The sequence below is a fragment of the Anolis sagrei genome, chromosome 1 (genome assembly GCF_037176765.1).
Source record: "Anolis sagrei isolate rAnoSag1 chromosome 1, rAnoSag1.mat, whole genome shotgun sequence".
Lineage (NCBI taxonomy): Eukaryota > Metazoa > Chordata > Lepidosauria > Squamata > Dactyloidae > Anolis > Anolis sagrei.
This window is the reverse complement of record NC_090021.1, coordinates 340,307,114-340,322,370: the sequence shown is the minus strand read 5'-3', so window position 1 is coordinate 340,322,370 and position 15,257 is coordinate 340,307,114. Positions and strand designations below refer to the sequence as shown.

At 40.9% G+C, this 15,257-nt stretch overlaps 1 protein-coding gene across 1 annotated transcript in view; it reads right to left on the bottom strand.

Moving 5' to 3' along the window:
• The window catches only part of SOS2 (SOS Ras/Rho guanine nucleotide exchange factor 2), a 61,636-nt gene extending 48,301 nt beyond the window's left edge, over window positions 1-13,335 (bottom strand). Inside the window, exons 1-3 of the mRNA XM_060752839.2 lie at window positions 13,156-13,335; window positions 3,195-3,320; window positions 505-636 (exon numbers count right to left, since the gene is read on the bottom strand). Coding sequence (XP_060608822.2) covers window positions 505-636; window positions 3,195-3,320; window positions 13,156-13,245 — 348 coding nt within the window. The 5' untranslated portion in view covers window positions 13,246-13,335. The remainder of the gene's footprint in view (window positions 1-504; window positions 637-3,194; window positions 3,321-13,155) is intronic.
• Window positions 13,336-15,257: the final 1,922 nt, after the last annotated feature.

Genomic DNA, 15,257 nt, shown 5'->3' with positions numbered 1-15,257 from the left:
CAGACACAACATCATAAAAACATAATTCATCATAAAGCAACCAGTAGCCGAGCATTGTGGACATTGTGGACGATGCAAGGGCTTGTGCAATATAACTGCAAGGACAGGGCAGATATTATTATTACTTGTGTACAAGCAGTTTACATCTGCCTGCTGAGAAGAAGAAGGTGAAACCCAACTGATCTTTAGTGCTCTGCTTAGGACACAGAGATCAGCGCCTTCTGATTTCCTCTTTCAGCATTAACTTCTCTTATTTGAACGCGGGGCAGTGTTTTTATCTGCCTGGGTTTCGTAAACTCCAGAGAAGGAAGAAAGGCTTTGAATGAATGTTGCAATGCAAGCTAGCTGCAGGGAATGCAGTTTGCATTTGACTACAGAAAATTCATTTTAATTGTTTCATCATATATCCCATGGGCAGAATTCACTGGAATTCAGAGAACAGAATAAAAATGGTACACTAATAATCAGAAGGTTTTTTTGAAAGGTCAATGGGGTGCCACGTACCTTTAAAAGGGGGTGTATTTTTTCCACTGGCAGCAGGAGAGGGTTTCTTCTCTTTCGCTTCTCAATGGCGGATTGTGCGTCTGCAATGGCCCACTTGTCAATCGGGTGAGGAAAGGTCTTCTGAACTCGCTCCTGTCCAAAGGGAAGACAGGGATTTAAAGGTTGTGGCTGGAACCTCAAGAACAGGGGTCCTCAAACTAAGGCCCGGGGGCCGGATACAGCCCTCTAAGGTCATTTACCTGGCCCTCACTCAGGGTCAACCTAAGTCGGGGTTGGGGAGATGGTGGTGGGGTATAAATAAAGATTACTATTATTATTATTATTATTTCTATCAGAGGCCATTTCTTTCTTTGGAGTGGCATGCCTCTCCCTTAAAAAAAAACTACAATAGTTGCATGTAAAAAAAAACCTTTTGAATGTAAATTATTTTTAATTAAATAGAAAGCCACTTAATTCCTTGTCTTGAAATGTTTCTTAATGCTGTGGTTCCCAACCCAAGACCTAAAATAAAACCTGCAGCTGGGGGTGCATGCCACTGTTGGAGGAGAGTGAGAGAGAGAAGGAGAGGGAGAGAAGGAAGAAAGGAGGCTGGCACCATAATAATAATAATAATAATAATAATCCTTTATTTATACCCCGCTACCATCTCCCGCAGGACTCGGTGCGGCTTACAAGAGGCCGAGCCCAAATACATCAGAAACAAAAAACAGAACAACAACAATATAACAATAAATAACTCATAGCAATGCAAAACAATAACAAAAATATCACCACTCTTGTGATTCCTCAGTGCCGTTGGAGGACAGCAAGAAAGAGAAAGATAATCCCCTGAAATTGTTGCTGCTGTCGTGATGATGATGATGATGATTAGCTCCCATTACCACACAAGAGTTGTAATGGGAAAAAAAGCCCTTTGTAAGACCCTGTTAAGTCCCCCCAAGTAGTAGTAGATGTAGTAGTAGTTATTATTATTATTACTGTTATTTTAAAAATATTTTATTATTTCCATCTTATTTACATAAAAAGAGTGGGAACAATAGGTCTCTGTGAAGTAAAGTAGGAAAATAAGGGAGTGAAGTCCCGTGTAGACTACTGCAATGCCACATGTGGGGGTTGCCTTTGAAGACTGTCTGGAAGCTTCAACTGGTCCAACGCACGGCAGCCAGGTTGCTAACTGGAGCGGCTCTCAGGGAGCGTACAACTCCCGTTGCGCCAGCTCCACTGGCTGCCAGTTTGCTACCGGGCACAATTCAAAGTGCTAGCTTTAGCCTATAAAGCCCTAAATGGTTCTGGCCCAACCTACCTGTCTGAACGCATCTCCCCTTATGAACCATCGAGGACTTTAAGATTGTCTGGAGAGGCCCTGCTCTTGGTCCCGCCATAACCACAAGCATGGCTGGTAGGAACGAGAGACAGGGTCTTCTCAGTGGTGGCCCCTTGGCTATGGATCGCCCTTCCTGGGGAGATCAGATCGGCTTCTTCACTTCTAGCATCCCGGAAGAAACTTAAGACATGGCTATTCGAGCAGCCATTCGCGAATACTGAGTAACGGACATAAGAACGGAACAACTACATGATGGGACTGGACATTGTATTAATGAGTACTTATTGAATTATGATTATTACAGTGTTATGATTTTATTGATGTTAACATTTTTATATTGTAATTGTGTTTTTGGTGCACTGAATTTTGACTTGTAAACCGCCTTGACTCGCCGGAAGGCTTAGAGAGGCAGCATACAAATATAGTAAATAAATAAATAAATAAAGTGAATATAGGAGGAAAGTGCTTCCGGGATCTCCCAGGATGTTGCACTTACTCGTCTCCCCCCCCCCTTGTCTTTGTTTGTTTTGTCGTCGGATTCATATTGATACTTCCTTTGAGTTTCGGTTACAAGTTTCTGATATATATTTCTCTGTTATTACTATTATTAAAGCCATTGGGGACAATTTCTTGGGTCTCACATGCCGCTATTTATTTATTTATTTACAATATTTCTATCCCGCCCTTCTCAACCTCCGAGGGGGGACTCAGGGCGGCTTACAAACCGGCCACAATACGAAACCTCAATATAATACAAATATAAGCACAAATAGCAACAGTTTAAAACAGTAAATAAAACATTAAGTTAAAAACATGTTTGTATTTTTTTTCAACCCTCAGCCCCCTCCCCTTCTTCTTTTTAAACACAAGTGTTAACAAAATCCACGGATAATAACACAGCTCAAACAAAAAAAATGGTTTTTTTTTCTTGGTGTCTTCCTTTTTAGGCCTATTCCTGGGGTTATTTGGGGGTGCTGGTTCAAAAAATTGCATTGGATAGACCACATCAGCTCTAGATTATTAAATATAGTTTTCTGTGGCGAGCAGATGGTGACTACTGGATGGCATATGTTCTGCACCAGAAACTAGAGCTGATGTGGTCTATCCAATGCAATTTTGACCAAAAAAAATCATAACCCTTTAGGTACTAATGCTGGAGAATGGCTCCTGGTCAAAAAAAGGTTAATTGTTAATTGCTTACATCTGCAACCACATTGTGGACACATGAATTCTATGATACTTCCCCTCTCCCAGCATCGTTTACCACAGATTATGATAGAGGTTTTTCAGTTCCTTTTCCCCATATAAGCATGTTTTTATAATAACAAACTCCGGTTGATTCCCTTCCTTATATTGCATTGCGTACCTCGACATCTTGGACAGTCCTTGGCTGGGCAACGCAGAGCTTGTTTAGCAGCTGAAAGATGAGCTCCTCGATGTAGCAGAGGGAGTCCTCCTTGGCTGAGAGGTTGGGATGGACCTGCTGCTGAACCTGCGGGAAGATTTCCATGTATTTTATTTAGTTGGGTAAAGGATTGAAGGCAACAGGGCGAGGGTGACATGTGCAATCAATGGTTCCAAATGGTTCTAAAGCACTTACAAAACTAAAGTTCTGGTGGTGAAAACTAGGGGGCGCTGGTGCTTTGCTTCTACCGTGTTGCTAAAGTTCTGGTGGTGAAAATTTCAGAACTCTAACAAAACTTTCAAAATTTCATTATAAATGGCAGTTCCTAATTGGTTATGTCATAGAAATCATCAATAATGAAATAATAATAAAATAAAATAAAATAATAAATACTTTACATTACAATGTGTGCACATAACCACATAAATACACATATACACAAATATATGCACACACATACACACACACACAAAACATATATACACGCGTTGCTGGGCCACAGCAATGCGTGGCTGGGGACGGCTAGTCTTTAATAAGGAATCTTCCACTTTTTCCTAGAAAACAGGAATGGACACAGCGCATAACCTTCTGATTTAGATCGCCAAACCTATAATGACACAAGCTATCTAGAGCTCTAACACGTCAGCTCTTAACTAACTCAGAGATGTAAATCTTGTAGTTTGTTTACAAAATCTCTTACATTAGAACAAATGCAATGATTTCTAGGAGCCCCCAGTGGCGCAATGGGTTAAACCGCTGAGCTGTGGAATTTGCTGACCGAAAGGTTGCAGATTCAAATCCAGGGAGCGGGGTGAGCTCCCGCTGTTAGCCCCGGCTTCTGCCAACCTAGAAGTTCTAAAACATACAAATGTGAGTAGATCAAAGGCCTGCTTAAATAGCCATATCTTCAGCTACCTATGAAACTATTGCATAATTTACTGGTAGTAACGAGCCCCCAGTGGCACAGTGGGTTAAACTGCTGAGCTGCTGAACTTGTTGACCGAAAGGGCGCAGGTTTTAATCTGGGGAGCGGGGTGAGCTCCTGCTGTTAGCCCCAGCTTCTGCCAACCTAGGGTTTGAAAACATAGAAATGTGAGTACATCAATAGGTACTGCTCTGGTGGGAAATAATGGCACTCCATGCAGTCATGCTGACCACATGACCTTGGAGGCGTCTACGGACAATGCTGGCTCTTTCGCTTAGAAATGGAGATGAGAACCAACCCCCAGAGTCGGACACGACTGGACTTCATGTCAGGGGAAACCATTACCTTTACCTGATGATTTCAAATAATTTATTTGCAATTTATTTGTAATTTATGACATTTCCAACAAACTCTTAAAGCAATGGGTCAGAGCTTTCCTACAGGCACACTAGGAAGACCACTGGATCAAATTAAATAATGAAAATAAGAAGGTTATTTCATTAATGTATCATACCTGAGGTTTGGGTTGAGTGTACCCACAACCGCACTTCTGAGTCTCGCATCAACATCTTTCTTAATTTATTACCTTCTTTGTTATTGAGGTGTTATCCCATGAAGGGGAAAATGCCACTGTTTTACATTCCCTTATTTGCATAGTTTTCCTTTAACAAATTACTTCATCCATTTGTATCCCTGCCATCTGTATTTAACTCAGCTTACTCAGCTATCAAATTTTAGGCCTCAGGCAGATGAAAAATTCCATACAAGAAAGATCTTTCCTAAGTGTAAGTAGTAGGCCTGGGCAATCCATGGTTCTAAATGGTTCCAAAGTACTTACAAAACTAAAGTTCTGGTGGTGAAAATTTCAGAACTCTAACAAAACTTTCAAAATTTAATTCTTATTTCATTATTGGCGATTTTTATGATCGAACCAATTTGGAACTGCCATTTATAATGAAATTTTGAGATTTTTGTTAGAGTTCTGAAAGAGAACGCCTTTCGACCAGCTAGTGTCACTACTGAACCCAATAATAATAATAATATTAATAATAATAATAATAATACTTTATTTATACCCTGCCCAAGGGGACTCAGGGTGGCTTACATGAGGCCAAACCCTACAATACAGTACAGGAATGCTAATAACAACATACAACGACAGTAAAATAAAAATAAAATACAAAAAATAATATAATAAAACATCAAACAATATAAAAATCACAATTAAACACAGAAAATAAATCTCAGTGGGCAGGGCCAGTAGCAAGGAATTTAAAACACTGGGTGAGAAGGCAATGTAATGTATCTGGACAGGGGATCAGAGGGACGAAAGTAGGGTTTAATTGCACTAGCTGTTGCACCCTCGAGCAGGAACAAGGCCCTCTAATCATTAATCACACCACACCTTGAATGAAGGAAGAATCCTTTTTTATTAAAGAATAACTGGAGTCAATAAAAGAGATGATTATAAAATAGGTAGAAGTCCAAAAGCAAAAAGCCAAATAAAGCAGCAATATTAGTGTCCAAACACAGGAATAATAACAATGTCCAAAAGGCTTGCAGAAATAATCCAAATGCAGTAAATAACCAAAAGCCTTCAATACAAAAACCATGAACAGACTAGCCACTGCTAATCCACTTGAAAAGCTAGATATATCCTTAGAGACAAGGTCACTTGAAACAGGAGCTTCCAGGAGACTTGAGCTTGATTCCAAACGATGCCTGATCTGAAGAAGATTCTCTAAGGGCCCAATTTAAGTCCCAAAAACTGGTTTCTACTCCCCCCAGTTTTTGGCCTTAACTGCTGAATTCTTTCTGACCTGCGTAAACATTGGGCCTCTCGATGGCTCTGGCTAATTTCCAGAGGGCGACTGGTCTTATCTATCTCCTCATTAACACCACCAGGTGTCAAGCTATCTTGCAAACTCGAGCCTGGAGAAAGGAGTAAACTTTCTTCCCTTGCTCTGACAGAAACTTTCTCATGAGAACTTAGCCTTTCCCCTGACCCCTCTTGATCAGTGTCTGCAGTAACCTTATTGTCCAAAGTGTCTCCATTTTGCACCTCGTCCTCATTGATCACATCAGGGTCAGTATCCAAATCTGACCCAGAAACATTAGGAGAGGGAACACAATCACAGATTCAGGCTCAAACACTGGCTGAGTCCCAACACTAGTAGGTAAAAAGTAAAGTGCTTCCAAGGGCATTTTTGCAGGGTTTGGTCACGTCAGGGCTTATAATAACTCAAGAGTCCACAAACCAGGCCAAGGACAGGTGATTCTGGCAGTTGCATGATAAAACGAGTACCTGATTATCAGTTGTACCAAAGTATCAACATCCCTCCTCTCCTTCAGGAAGAAGCTAAAAACCTGGATGTGGGACCAAGCTTTCGGCTAAGCTGGCAGATGGACAAAGACAACCAATAATGACCAGAGTAGGAAAGGACAATGACGATGCTAAATGGCTTACGGACTTGGATTTGGTGAACACTGACCACAAGATGTTTTATTGCTGCTAGTATACTGTCTGATGGTTTTAATTAGTTATAACTGTGATATTATGTGGTAAATTTGTGTATTGTATAGTGTAATTGTTAGGCATCGAATTGTGCCTTTTGTAAGCCGCCCTGAGTCCCTCCTAGGGGGTTGAGAAGGGCGGGGTAAAAGCACCCCAAATAAAAAAATAATAAGCTGATTCTATATGTAAGTTAAAAAAATCATTTGATATGCGCTAATAAAAAGGAATGGCCTGTTACCACTGGCATCTACATTGCAAATTTCAGTGTCCATATTTTAAGGGATTTTTTTATTTCCTCGTAACTTCCTGCTTTATTTTCAAACATATTTAACGATGTACTGGAAGTTACCTAACCTCCTTCTCACGCATAATTTTACACTCCGGCAAATACATGTTGCAAGAACACCTGCTTGTGCAGTTCACCCTCTGAATAAAAAGGAGCAACATATGTTTTGGGCATGCAAATCAGTACACAAAAGAAAGTAACTGGTGCGAAACATATTATATTTGATTTCAGAATGGAACAAAATGCAGCAGAAATTGTAACCAAGCTATATCACGTATGGGCAAACTTGGGCCCACCAGGTGTTTTGGACTTCAACTCCCACAATTCCTAACAGCCTACCGGCTGTTAGGAATTGTGGGAGTTGCAGTCCAAAACACCTGGAGGGCCCAAGTTTGCCCATCCCTGATGCATATTCTAGCATACTTAATATACTACAAAAAAAATTGTAGCAACATAGGCAATTTTCAAATTATAGAGGAGGGGGCAATAAATTTCTCATAGTAGTGCTTTCACAGAAATTATATCCATCTATATAAATAAAAATGTAATGTTTGTTTGTGGGATTAACATAACTCAAAAACCACTGGACGAATTGACACCAAATCTGGACCCAAGGCACCTATCAGGCCAACGGGTGACCATCACTCATAAAAACACTGAAAAACACAGCAGAAGAGACGTAAAAAGCCAAAAAACAAAAAATATGTTTGCATGTGCCACACATATACACAAACATACACATATACACAAATATATATACATATCTATACGCATATATACAAACACAAAACACATATATACAGACTGGCCTACAGCAACACGTGGCAGGGGATAGCTAGTATATCCTAAATATTGGAAGCCGGATGCTGTTATTTTTCTCAATTTTTAAATAAATTGTTTTGGAGGCAAGACTACGGGTGCCTCTACTGCCCTGGCTCAATGCTATGGAATTTTAGGATTTGTTGTTGCAAGCTCTTTGACAGAAAAGATGAAAGGCCTTATAAAACTGCAACTCCTTTGATTCCATAGCATTGGGTCGTGGTAGTTAAAGCGAAGCCCAACCGCATTCATTCTACAGTGTAGGTGCATCCTGCATTATAGTAAAAGAAAAATGAGAACGTGCCTAAGGACAATGTCAAATTCAGAACCACACAGCAGCCTCTTTTGGGAATTTTGTCAAATATTGAACAACGTGGTACATCATTAAGCCCCATGCCTAGCTGAACTGGAATTTGGAACTGCCCAAAAAGTGATACTGCCATTTCAAAAACAAGACTGCAACGAAGTCTGTTATGCAGGCAAAAAAACCATTAAAGCAGTGCAACCTGTAGCCTTCCTGCACTAGGACTTTCATCCCTGTCCTCTGTCAGCCAATCCCTCTCCAATGCCAGAAATACAACTTAATGGTGTAAAATTAGAAAATGTTGACCATTTCCACTCCCTTGGCAGCCACCTCTCCACAAAAACCAACATCAACACCGAAATTCAACACCATCTGAGCTCTGCGAGTGCAGCTTTTTTCCAAATGAAGCAGAGAGTGTTTGAGGACTGGGACATCCGTAGGGAGACCAAGGTGCTTGTTGATAAAGCTATTGTCCTCCCAACCCTGCTCTACGCCTGCGAAACGTGGACTGTCTACAGACATCACATGCAACTCCTGGAACGATTCCATCAGCGCTGCCTCCGAAAAATCCTACAAATCTTTGGGAAGACAGGCGGACAAATGTCAGCGTACTGGAAGAAGCAAAGACCACCAACACTGAAGCGATGGTCCTCCGCCATCAACTCCGCTGGACCGGCCACGTTTCCCAGATGCCCGACCACCGTCTCTCAAAGCAGTTCCTCTATTCAGAACTCAAGAACGGAAAGCGGAACGTTGGAGGACGGGAAAAGAGGTTTAAAGGTAGGCTCAAAGCCAACCTTAAAAACTCTGGCATAGACACTGAGAACTGGGAAGCCCTGGCCCTTGAGCACTCCAGGTGGAGGTAAGCTGTGACCAGTAGTGCTGTAAAATTTGAAGAGGCACGAATGGAGGGTGAAAGAGAGAAACGTGCCAAGAGGAAGGCGCGTCAAGCCAACCTGACCGGGACTGCCTTCCACCTGGAAACCAATGCCCTCACTGCAGGAGAAGATGCAGATCAAGAATTGGGCTCCACAGTCACCTATGGACCCACTGCCAGGACACTACACTTGGAGGACCATCATCCTCGGACTACGAGGGATCGCCTAAGTAAGTACAGCCCTCACAGAGGGAGTTCCAAGAACAAATGAGCAGCCATATATTGCCTATCCTGCAACATACAGACGTAACTGCTTCAGAGGGGGAGCATGGAGGCGTGTCATTCTCATCATAACGACAGTGATGTTTATGTGTACACAGCACAGGCAAACACGAGGAGGGGGTGTGTCATGCAAGGCAAAGAGTACAAGAGAATGCATAAGCATAAGTACTATGAACATAGGACAGCCATGGGCAAACTTCAGCCCTCCAGGTGTTTTGGACTTCAACTCCCACAATTCCTAACAGCCGGTAGGCTGTTAGGAATTGTGGGAGTTGAAGTCCAAAACACCTGGAGGGCTGAAGTTTGCCCAGGCCAAGAATAGGATGATCTCTTAACCACACAAAGGCATGGTTTGATAATAATGTGCTTAGAGGTGTGTGCATACCGCATGAATTTGGAATAATCCGTTTCCAATTGAGTTTCTTGCTCACAAATATTTCCGTTTCATTTCTATCTCATCCTGAGTTTTTACCATTTTATCTTGTTCGTGTGGCCCACTCATTGTGATTGTGATGTATCTCTCACTGTATCTTGTACTGTTTTATTGCATTCTTATGTTTTATTTATTTTATTGCGATGTTTGTTTTGTTGATTTTGGTTTTATTCTGTTGTAATGCACTACTAACGGCGCTCCATGCAGTCATGCCGGCCACATGACCTTGGAGGTGTCTACGGACAACGCTGGCTCTTCGGCTTAGAAATGGAGATGAACACCACACCCCAGAGTCAGACATGACTGGACTTAATGTCAGGGGACTACCTTTACCTTTACCCTAATGCACTACTGGGCTTGGCCTCATGTTAGCCGCCCTGAGTCCCCTTTGGGGAGATGTTGGCGGAGTATAAAGATTATTATTATTATTATTATTTGTATGGAATGAGAAAACAAACAACTGCGAGGGGCTATACCGGCAAGCAAGGGTAGATAATTATTATATTTTTTTTAATTAAAAATTTTAATTTTACATTTGGCCAAGCCATAGGTTTTAAATGCTTATTGTGTTACTGTACTGCTTATATTTTATTTTTGTTTATGTGATGTATTTTAACTGTTTTGTATTGTTTGTTTGCTATTGTTTTATTATTGATGTGTTGTGGGCTTGACCTCATGTAAGCCGCACCGAGTCCCTTGGGGAGATGGTAGCGGGGTATAAATAAAGATTATTATTATTATTATTATTATTATTATTATCACTCTGGACCTTGCTCTGACCTACAAGAAGCACTGCCTGAACAACAAGCAAAAAGTGGGTGCTAGAAACAATATCATATGAAAGCTGACTGGCACAACCTGGGGATCACAACCAGACACAGTGAAGACATCTGCCCTTGCGCTATGCTACTCTGCTGCTGAGTACGCATGCCCAGTGTGGAACACATCTCACCACACTAAAACAGTGGATGTGGCTCTTAATGAGACATGACACATTATCACGGGGTGTCTGCACCCTACACCACTGGAGAAATTACACTGTCTAGTTGGTATCACACCACCTGACATCTGCCGAGAAGTAGCAGTCAATAGTGAAAGGACCAAGCAGAGACATCTCCAGCCCATCCCCTGTTTGGGTATCAGCCAGCACGTCAACGACTTAAATCAAGAAATCGTTTTCTAAGATCTACAGAGACTCTCGCTGGCACACCTCAGCAAACGAGGGTCCAAAAGTGGCAGGCTAAAACCCAGCACCTCAATCAATGGCTGATACCCAATGAGAGACTCCCTCCTGGGCACACAGAAGACTGGGCGACTTGGAAGGCGCTGAACAGACTGCGCTCTGGCACCACGAGATGCAGAGCCAACCTCAAGAAATGGGGCCACAAAGTGGAATCCTCGACATGCAAATGTGGAGAGGAGCAAACCACTGACCACCTGCTGCAATGCACCCTGAGCCCTGCCACATGCACAAGGGAGGACCTTCTTGCGACAACACCAGAGGCACTCCAAGGGGCTAGATACTGGTCAAAGGGCATTTAATCAACTACCAAGCCTGCAAATTCTGTGTTTTGTCTGTTTGTTTTTTGTTAAAAATGTAATACAATTGTCTGGTTGCTGATGACATGATAAATAATAATTATCATTTTTATTATTATTATGTACAAGAATTATGGAACACACATAGACTAACACTTCTGAGTGTAGAATACTTGAAAAGGCATGTTTTAATTTCTTAGTGTCTGCTAAGAAGTAATAATGACAGCAACAGGCATGTAGCACGATTTTACGGAAGTACAAAAACAGAGGTCTTAAACCGATATGTAGAATGGTATGGTTTGATTGCAGCATGTGCATAGTACTGGCAAGCAGTAACTTGCATGTTTACGAACACAACGGAGACAGAGCATTTGCAATCAGTCTGGACACTGCAGTTTATGGAGATGGATGTGATCATGTGAGATATCAGAAGGGACTGTCTCCTCCATAAGTGCCCTCTCTTCCTCAGAAGCACTACTCATTACTGCTATTTTAGGAATATTCATGACAACATTATCTAAATTATGTCATAATCTGGAGTAAAGCACGCATGTGACGTTGCCAAAGGAGACTTCTACAATAGGCAAAACTGCATGTTTGGTGCTTAGATTGCCATTTGGTGGTATGTATGTGTGCATGTGTTTATGTATATGTATGTTTATTTGTGCATGCATGTGTATATGTATATGTGTGTGTATATATATATATATGCATGTATGTATGTGTATATGTATGTGTGTATATGTGTGTGCATATGTGTGTATGCATGAGTATATGTATGTATGTGTGTGCATGTGTATATGCCTGTGTACATATGTGTGCATGTGTTTATGTATGTGTCTGTTTATTTGTGCATGCATGTGTATGTTTATGTGTATATATATGCATGTATGTATGTGTATACACATGTGTATATATGTGTGCATGTGTTTATGTATGTGTGTATATTTATTTGGGCATGCATGTGTATATGTTAATGTGTATATATATGCATGTATGTATATGTATATGTATGTTTGTGCACGTGTATATGTATATGTGTGTACGTATGTGTGCATGTGTTTATGTATATGTGTTTATGTATGTGTGTTTATGTATGTGTGTGCATATGTATATGTGCATATATATGCATGTGTATATGTATATATGTGTGTATATGTGTGTGCATGTGTATATGTCTGTGTGTATGTTTATTTGTGCATGCATGTGCATATGTATGTGTATAAATATATGCATGTATACATGTGTATACATGTTTTTATGTGTGTGTGCATGTGTACATGTATATATGTGTGTACGTATGTGTGCATGTGCTTATGTATGTGTGTATGTTTATGTGTATATATATGTGTGTATGTGTATATGTATATTTGTGTGTACGTATGTGTGCATGTGTTTATGTATGTGTGTTTGTTTATTTGTGCATGCATATGTATATGTGTGTGCATGTATATATGTGTGTATGTGTGCATGTGTTTATGTATGTGTTTATTTGTGCATGTATGTGTATGTGTATATGTGTGTGTACATATGTATGTATGTGTTTATTTGTGCATGCATGTGTATATGAATATGTGTGCATGTATGTGTGCATGTGTTTATGTATATATATGTGTGTGTGCCTTGAAACAGTTTCCCCTTTGGCTTAGCATTAAGATGACTGTATTACCCGAATCTAATGGGCAACCTAATGTTGGCAGAGCCCCCGAAAGGCGTGGCCTATGATAAGGGGGCGTGGCTTCCAAAAGGGGCGGGGCTCCCGTGAGAGTAGGGGTCAGAATGGCCTGAGAGGGGGAGGGGGCGTTCCCTAGCGGAGGGGGCGTGGCTTCCGAGAGGGGGCGTGGCCTCTGAGGGAGGAATGAGGGAGCCGAGGGAGGCCCGCGAGTGCGCATGCGCGGGCCTGGCGGGGAGGGGAGGGGGCAAGAGCGAGGGCCGCACTGACCTTCCTGAGGGCCGGCACGAGCAGCCCCCGCCACTTCTGCCCGTTCTCCTCGCCGAGGAACTCGTAGGGGGGCGGCTGTGGCGGCTGCATCGCCCCCCCGCCCGCGTCGCCGTCCCCCTCAGCCGACGCCGCCGCTGCATCCGACCGCCGCCTCAGTCGCAGAGCTACTACTGCGCAGGCGCAACACGGGCCGGCTGTTTCCAGGCAGCGCGCCCCCTCGCGGCCGGAGAGGGGAAAGGCAGCGCTTCCTCGGCCAGGCACGAAGCATTCTGGGAGTTGGAGTCCAAAACACCTGAGGAGGGGAAGGCCTAGTTTGTGGCAGCCTGGCAGCCATTTAAAAATGGAGTTTCTGGAGCAGAACCACGACTTTCAAAGTAAGGACAGCACAGATAAAAAGGAAACAACACTTTCCAGCCAGGAATAGTATTCCTTTTTCAGGTTTTGTTACTTATTTAATGTTGTTACTATTGATATCAAGTATAGGCCAACTTGGGCCTTGCAGGTGTTTTGGACTCCAACTCCCACCATTCCTAACAGCCTCAGGCCCCTTCCTTTTCCCCCTCAGCCGCTTAAGCGGCTGAGGGGGAAAAGGAAAGGGCCTGAGGCTGTTAGGAATGGTGGGAGTTGGAGTCCAAAACACCTGCAAGGCCCAAATTGGCCCTGACCTGATTTATATGCTGCTTGTTCTCTCTGAAAGACACCCAAAGCGTCAAAAAGTGCTAAAATCAACACCATATGCCATTCAAAACCTAAAAACTATAAACACTGAAGTAGAATGAAAGCTAGAACCATTTATTTATTTGCTTTACTTCTATACCACCTTTCTCAGCCGAAATGGCGACTCAAGGCGGTTTACATAGTAAAGGTTAACACAACAACATCAAAAAGCACATTATACAAACCTATCAAGTCAAAAACAATCATTATCATAGACGTGCGCCTCAGCAAACAAATCAGAATCCGTAATCATAATCCATTATACCAGTTCCTATGTTCAGTTGTACCATCTTACTGTATTTCATTGCACTATTTAGCCAAACGCTTGTTCGTAAAGCCAAGTCTTGACCTTTCTCCGGAATGCCAGCAGTGAAGGGGCCTGTCGGATGTCTACAGGTAGGGTGTGCCACATTATTTCTGAAAAAAGAAATAATTAAACTGTGAAAACCTATTTTGAATACACACAGCCATCATTCCAATAATAATAATAATAAACACTGAAATAGAATGAGAGCTACAACTATCTGAAAAAAATTAAACTGAAAATTTATTTTGAATACACACAGCCATCATTCCAATAATAATAATAATAATAATAATAATAAACACTGAAATGGAATGAAACTGTGAAAACCTATTTTGAATACACACAGCCATCATTCCAATAATAATAATAATAATAATAATAAACACTGAAATAGAATGAAAGCTACAACTATCTGAAAAAAATAATTACACTGTGAAAACTTATCTTGAATACACACAGCCATTATTCCAATAATAATAATAATAATAAACACTGAAATAGAATGAAAGCTAGAAATATCTGAAAAAACAATTAAACTGTGAAAACTTATTTTGAATACACACAGCCATCATTCCAATAATAATAATAATAATAATAATAATAAACTCTGAAATAGAAGGAAAGCTAGAAATATCTGAAAAAACAATTAAGCTGTGAAAACTTATTTTGAATACACACAGCCATCATTCCAATAATAATAATAATAATAAACACTGAAATGGAATGAAACTGAAAACCTATTTTGAATACACACAGCCATCATTCCAATAATAATAATAATAATAATAATAAACACTGAAATGGAATGAAAGCTAGAAATATCTGAAAAAACAATTAAACTGTGAAAACTTATTTTGAATACACACAGCCATCATTCCAATAATAATAATAATAATAATAATAATAATAATAAACACTGAAATAGAATGAAAGCTACAACTATCTGAAAAAATAATTACACTGTGAAAACTTATCTTGAATACACACAGCCATTATTCCAATAATAATAATAATAATAATAATAAACACTGAAATAGAATGAAAGCTAGAAATATCTGAAAAAACAATTAAACTGTGA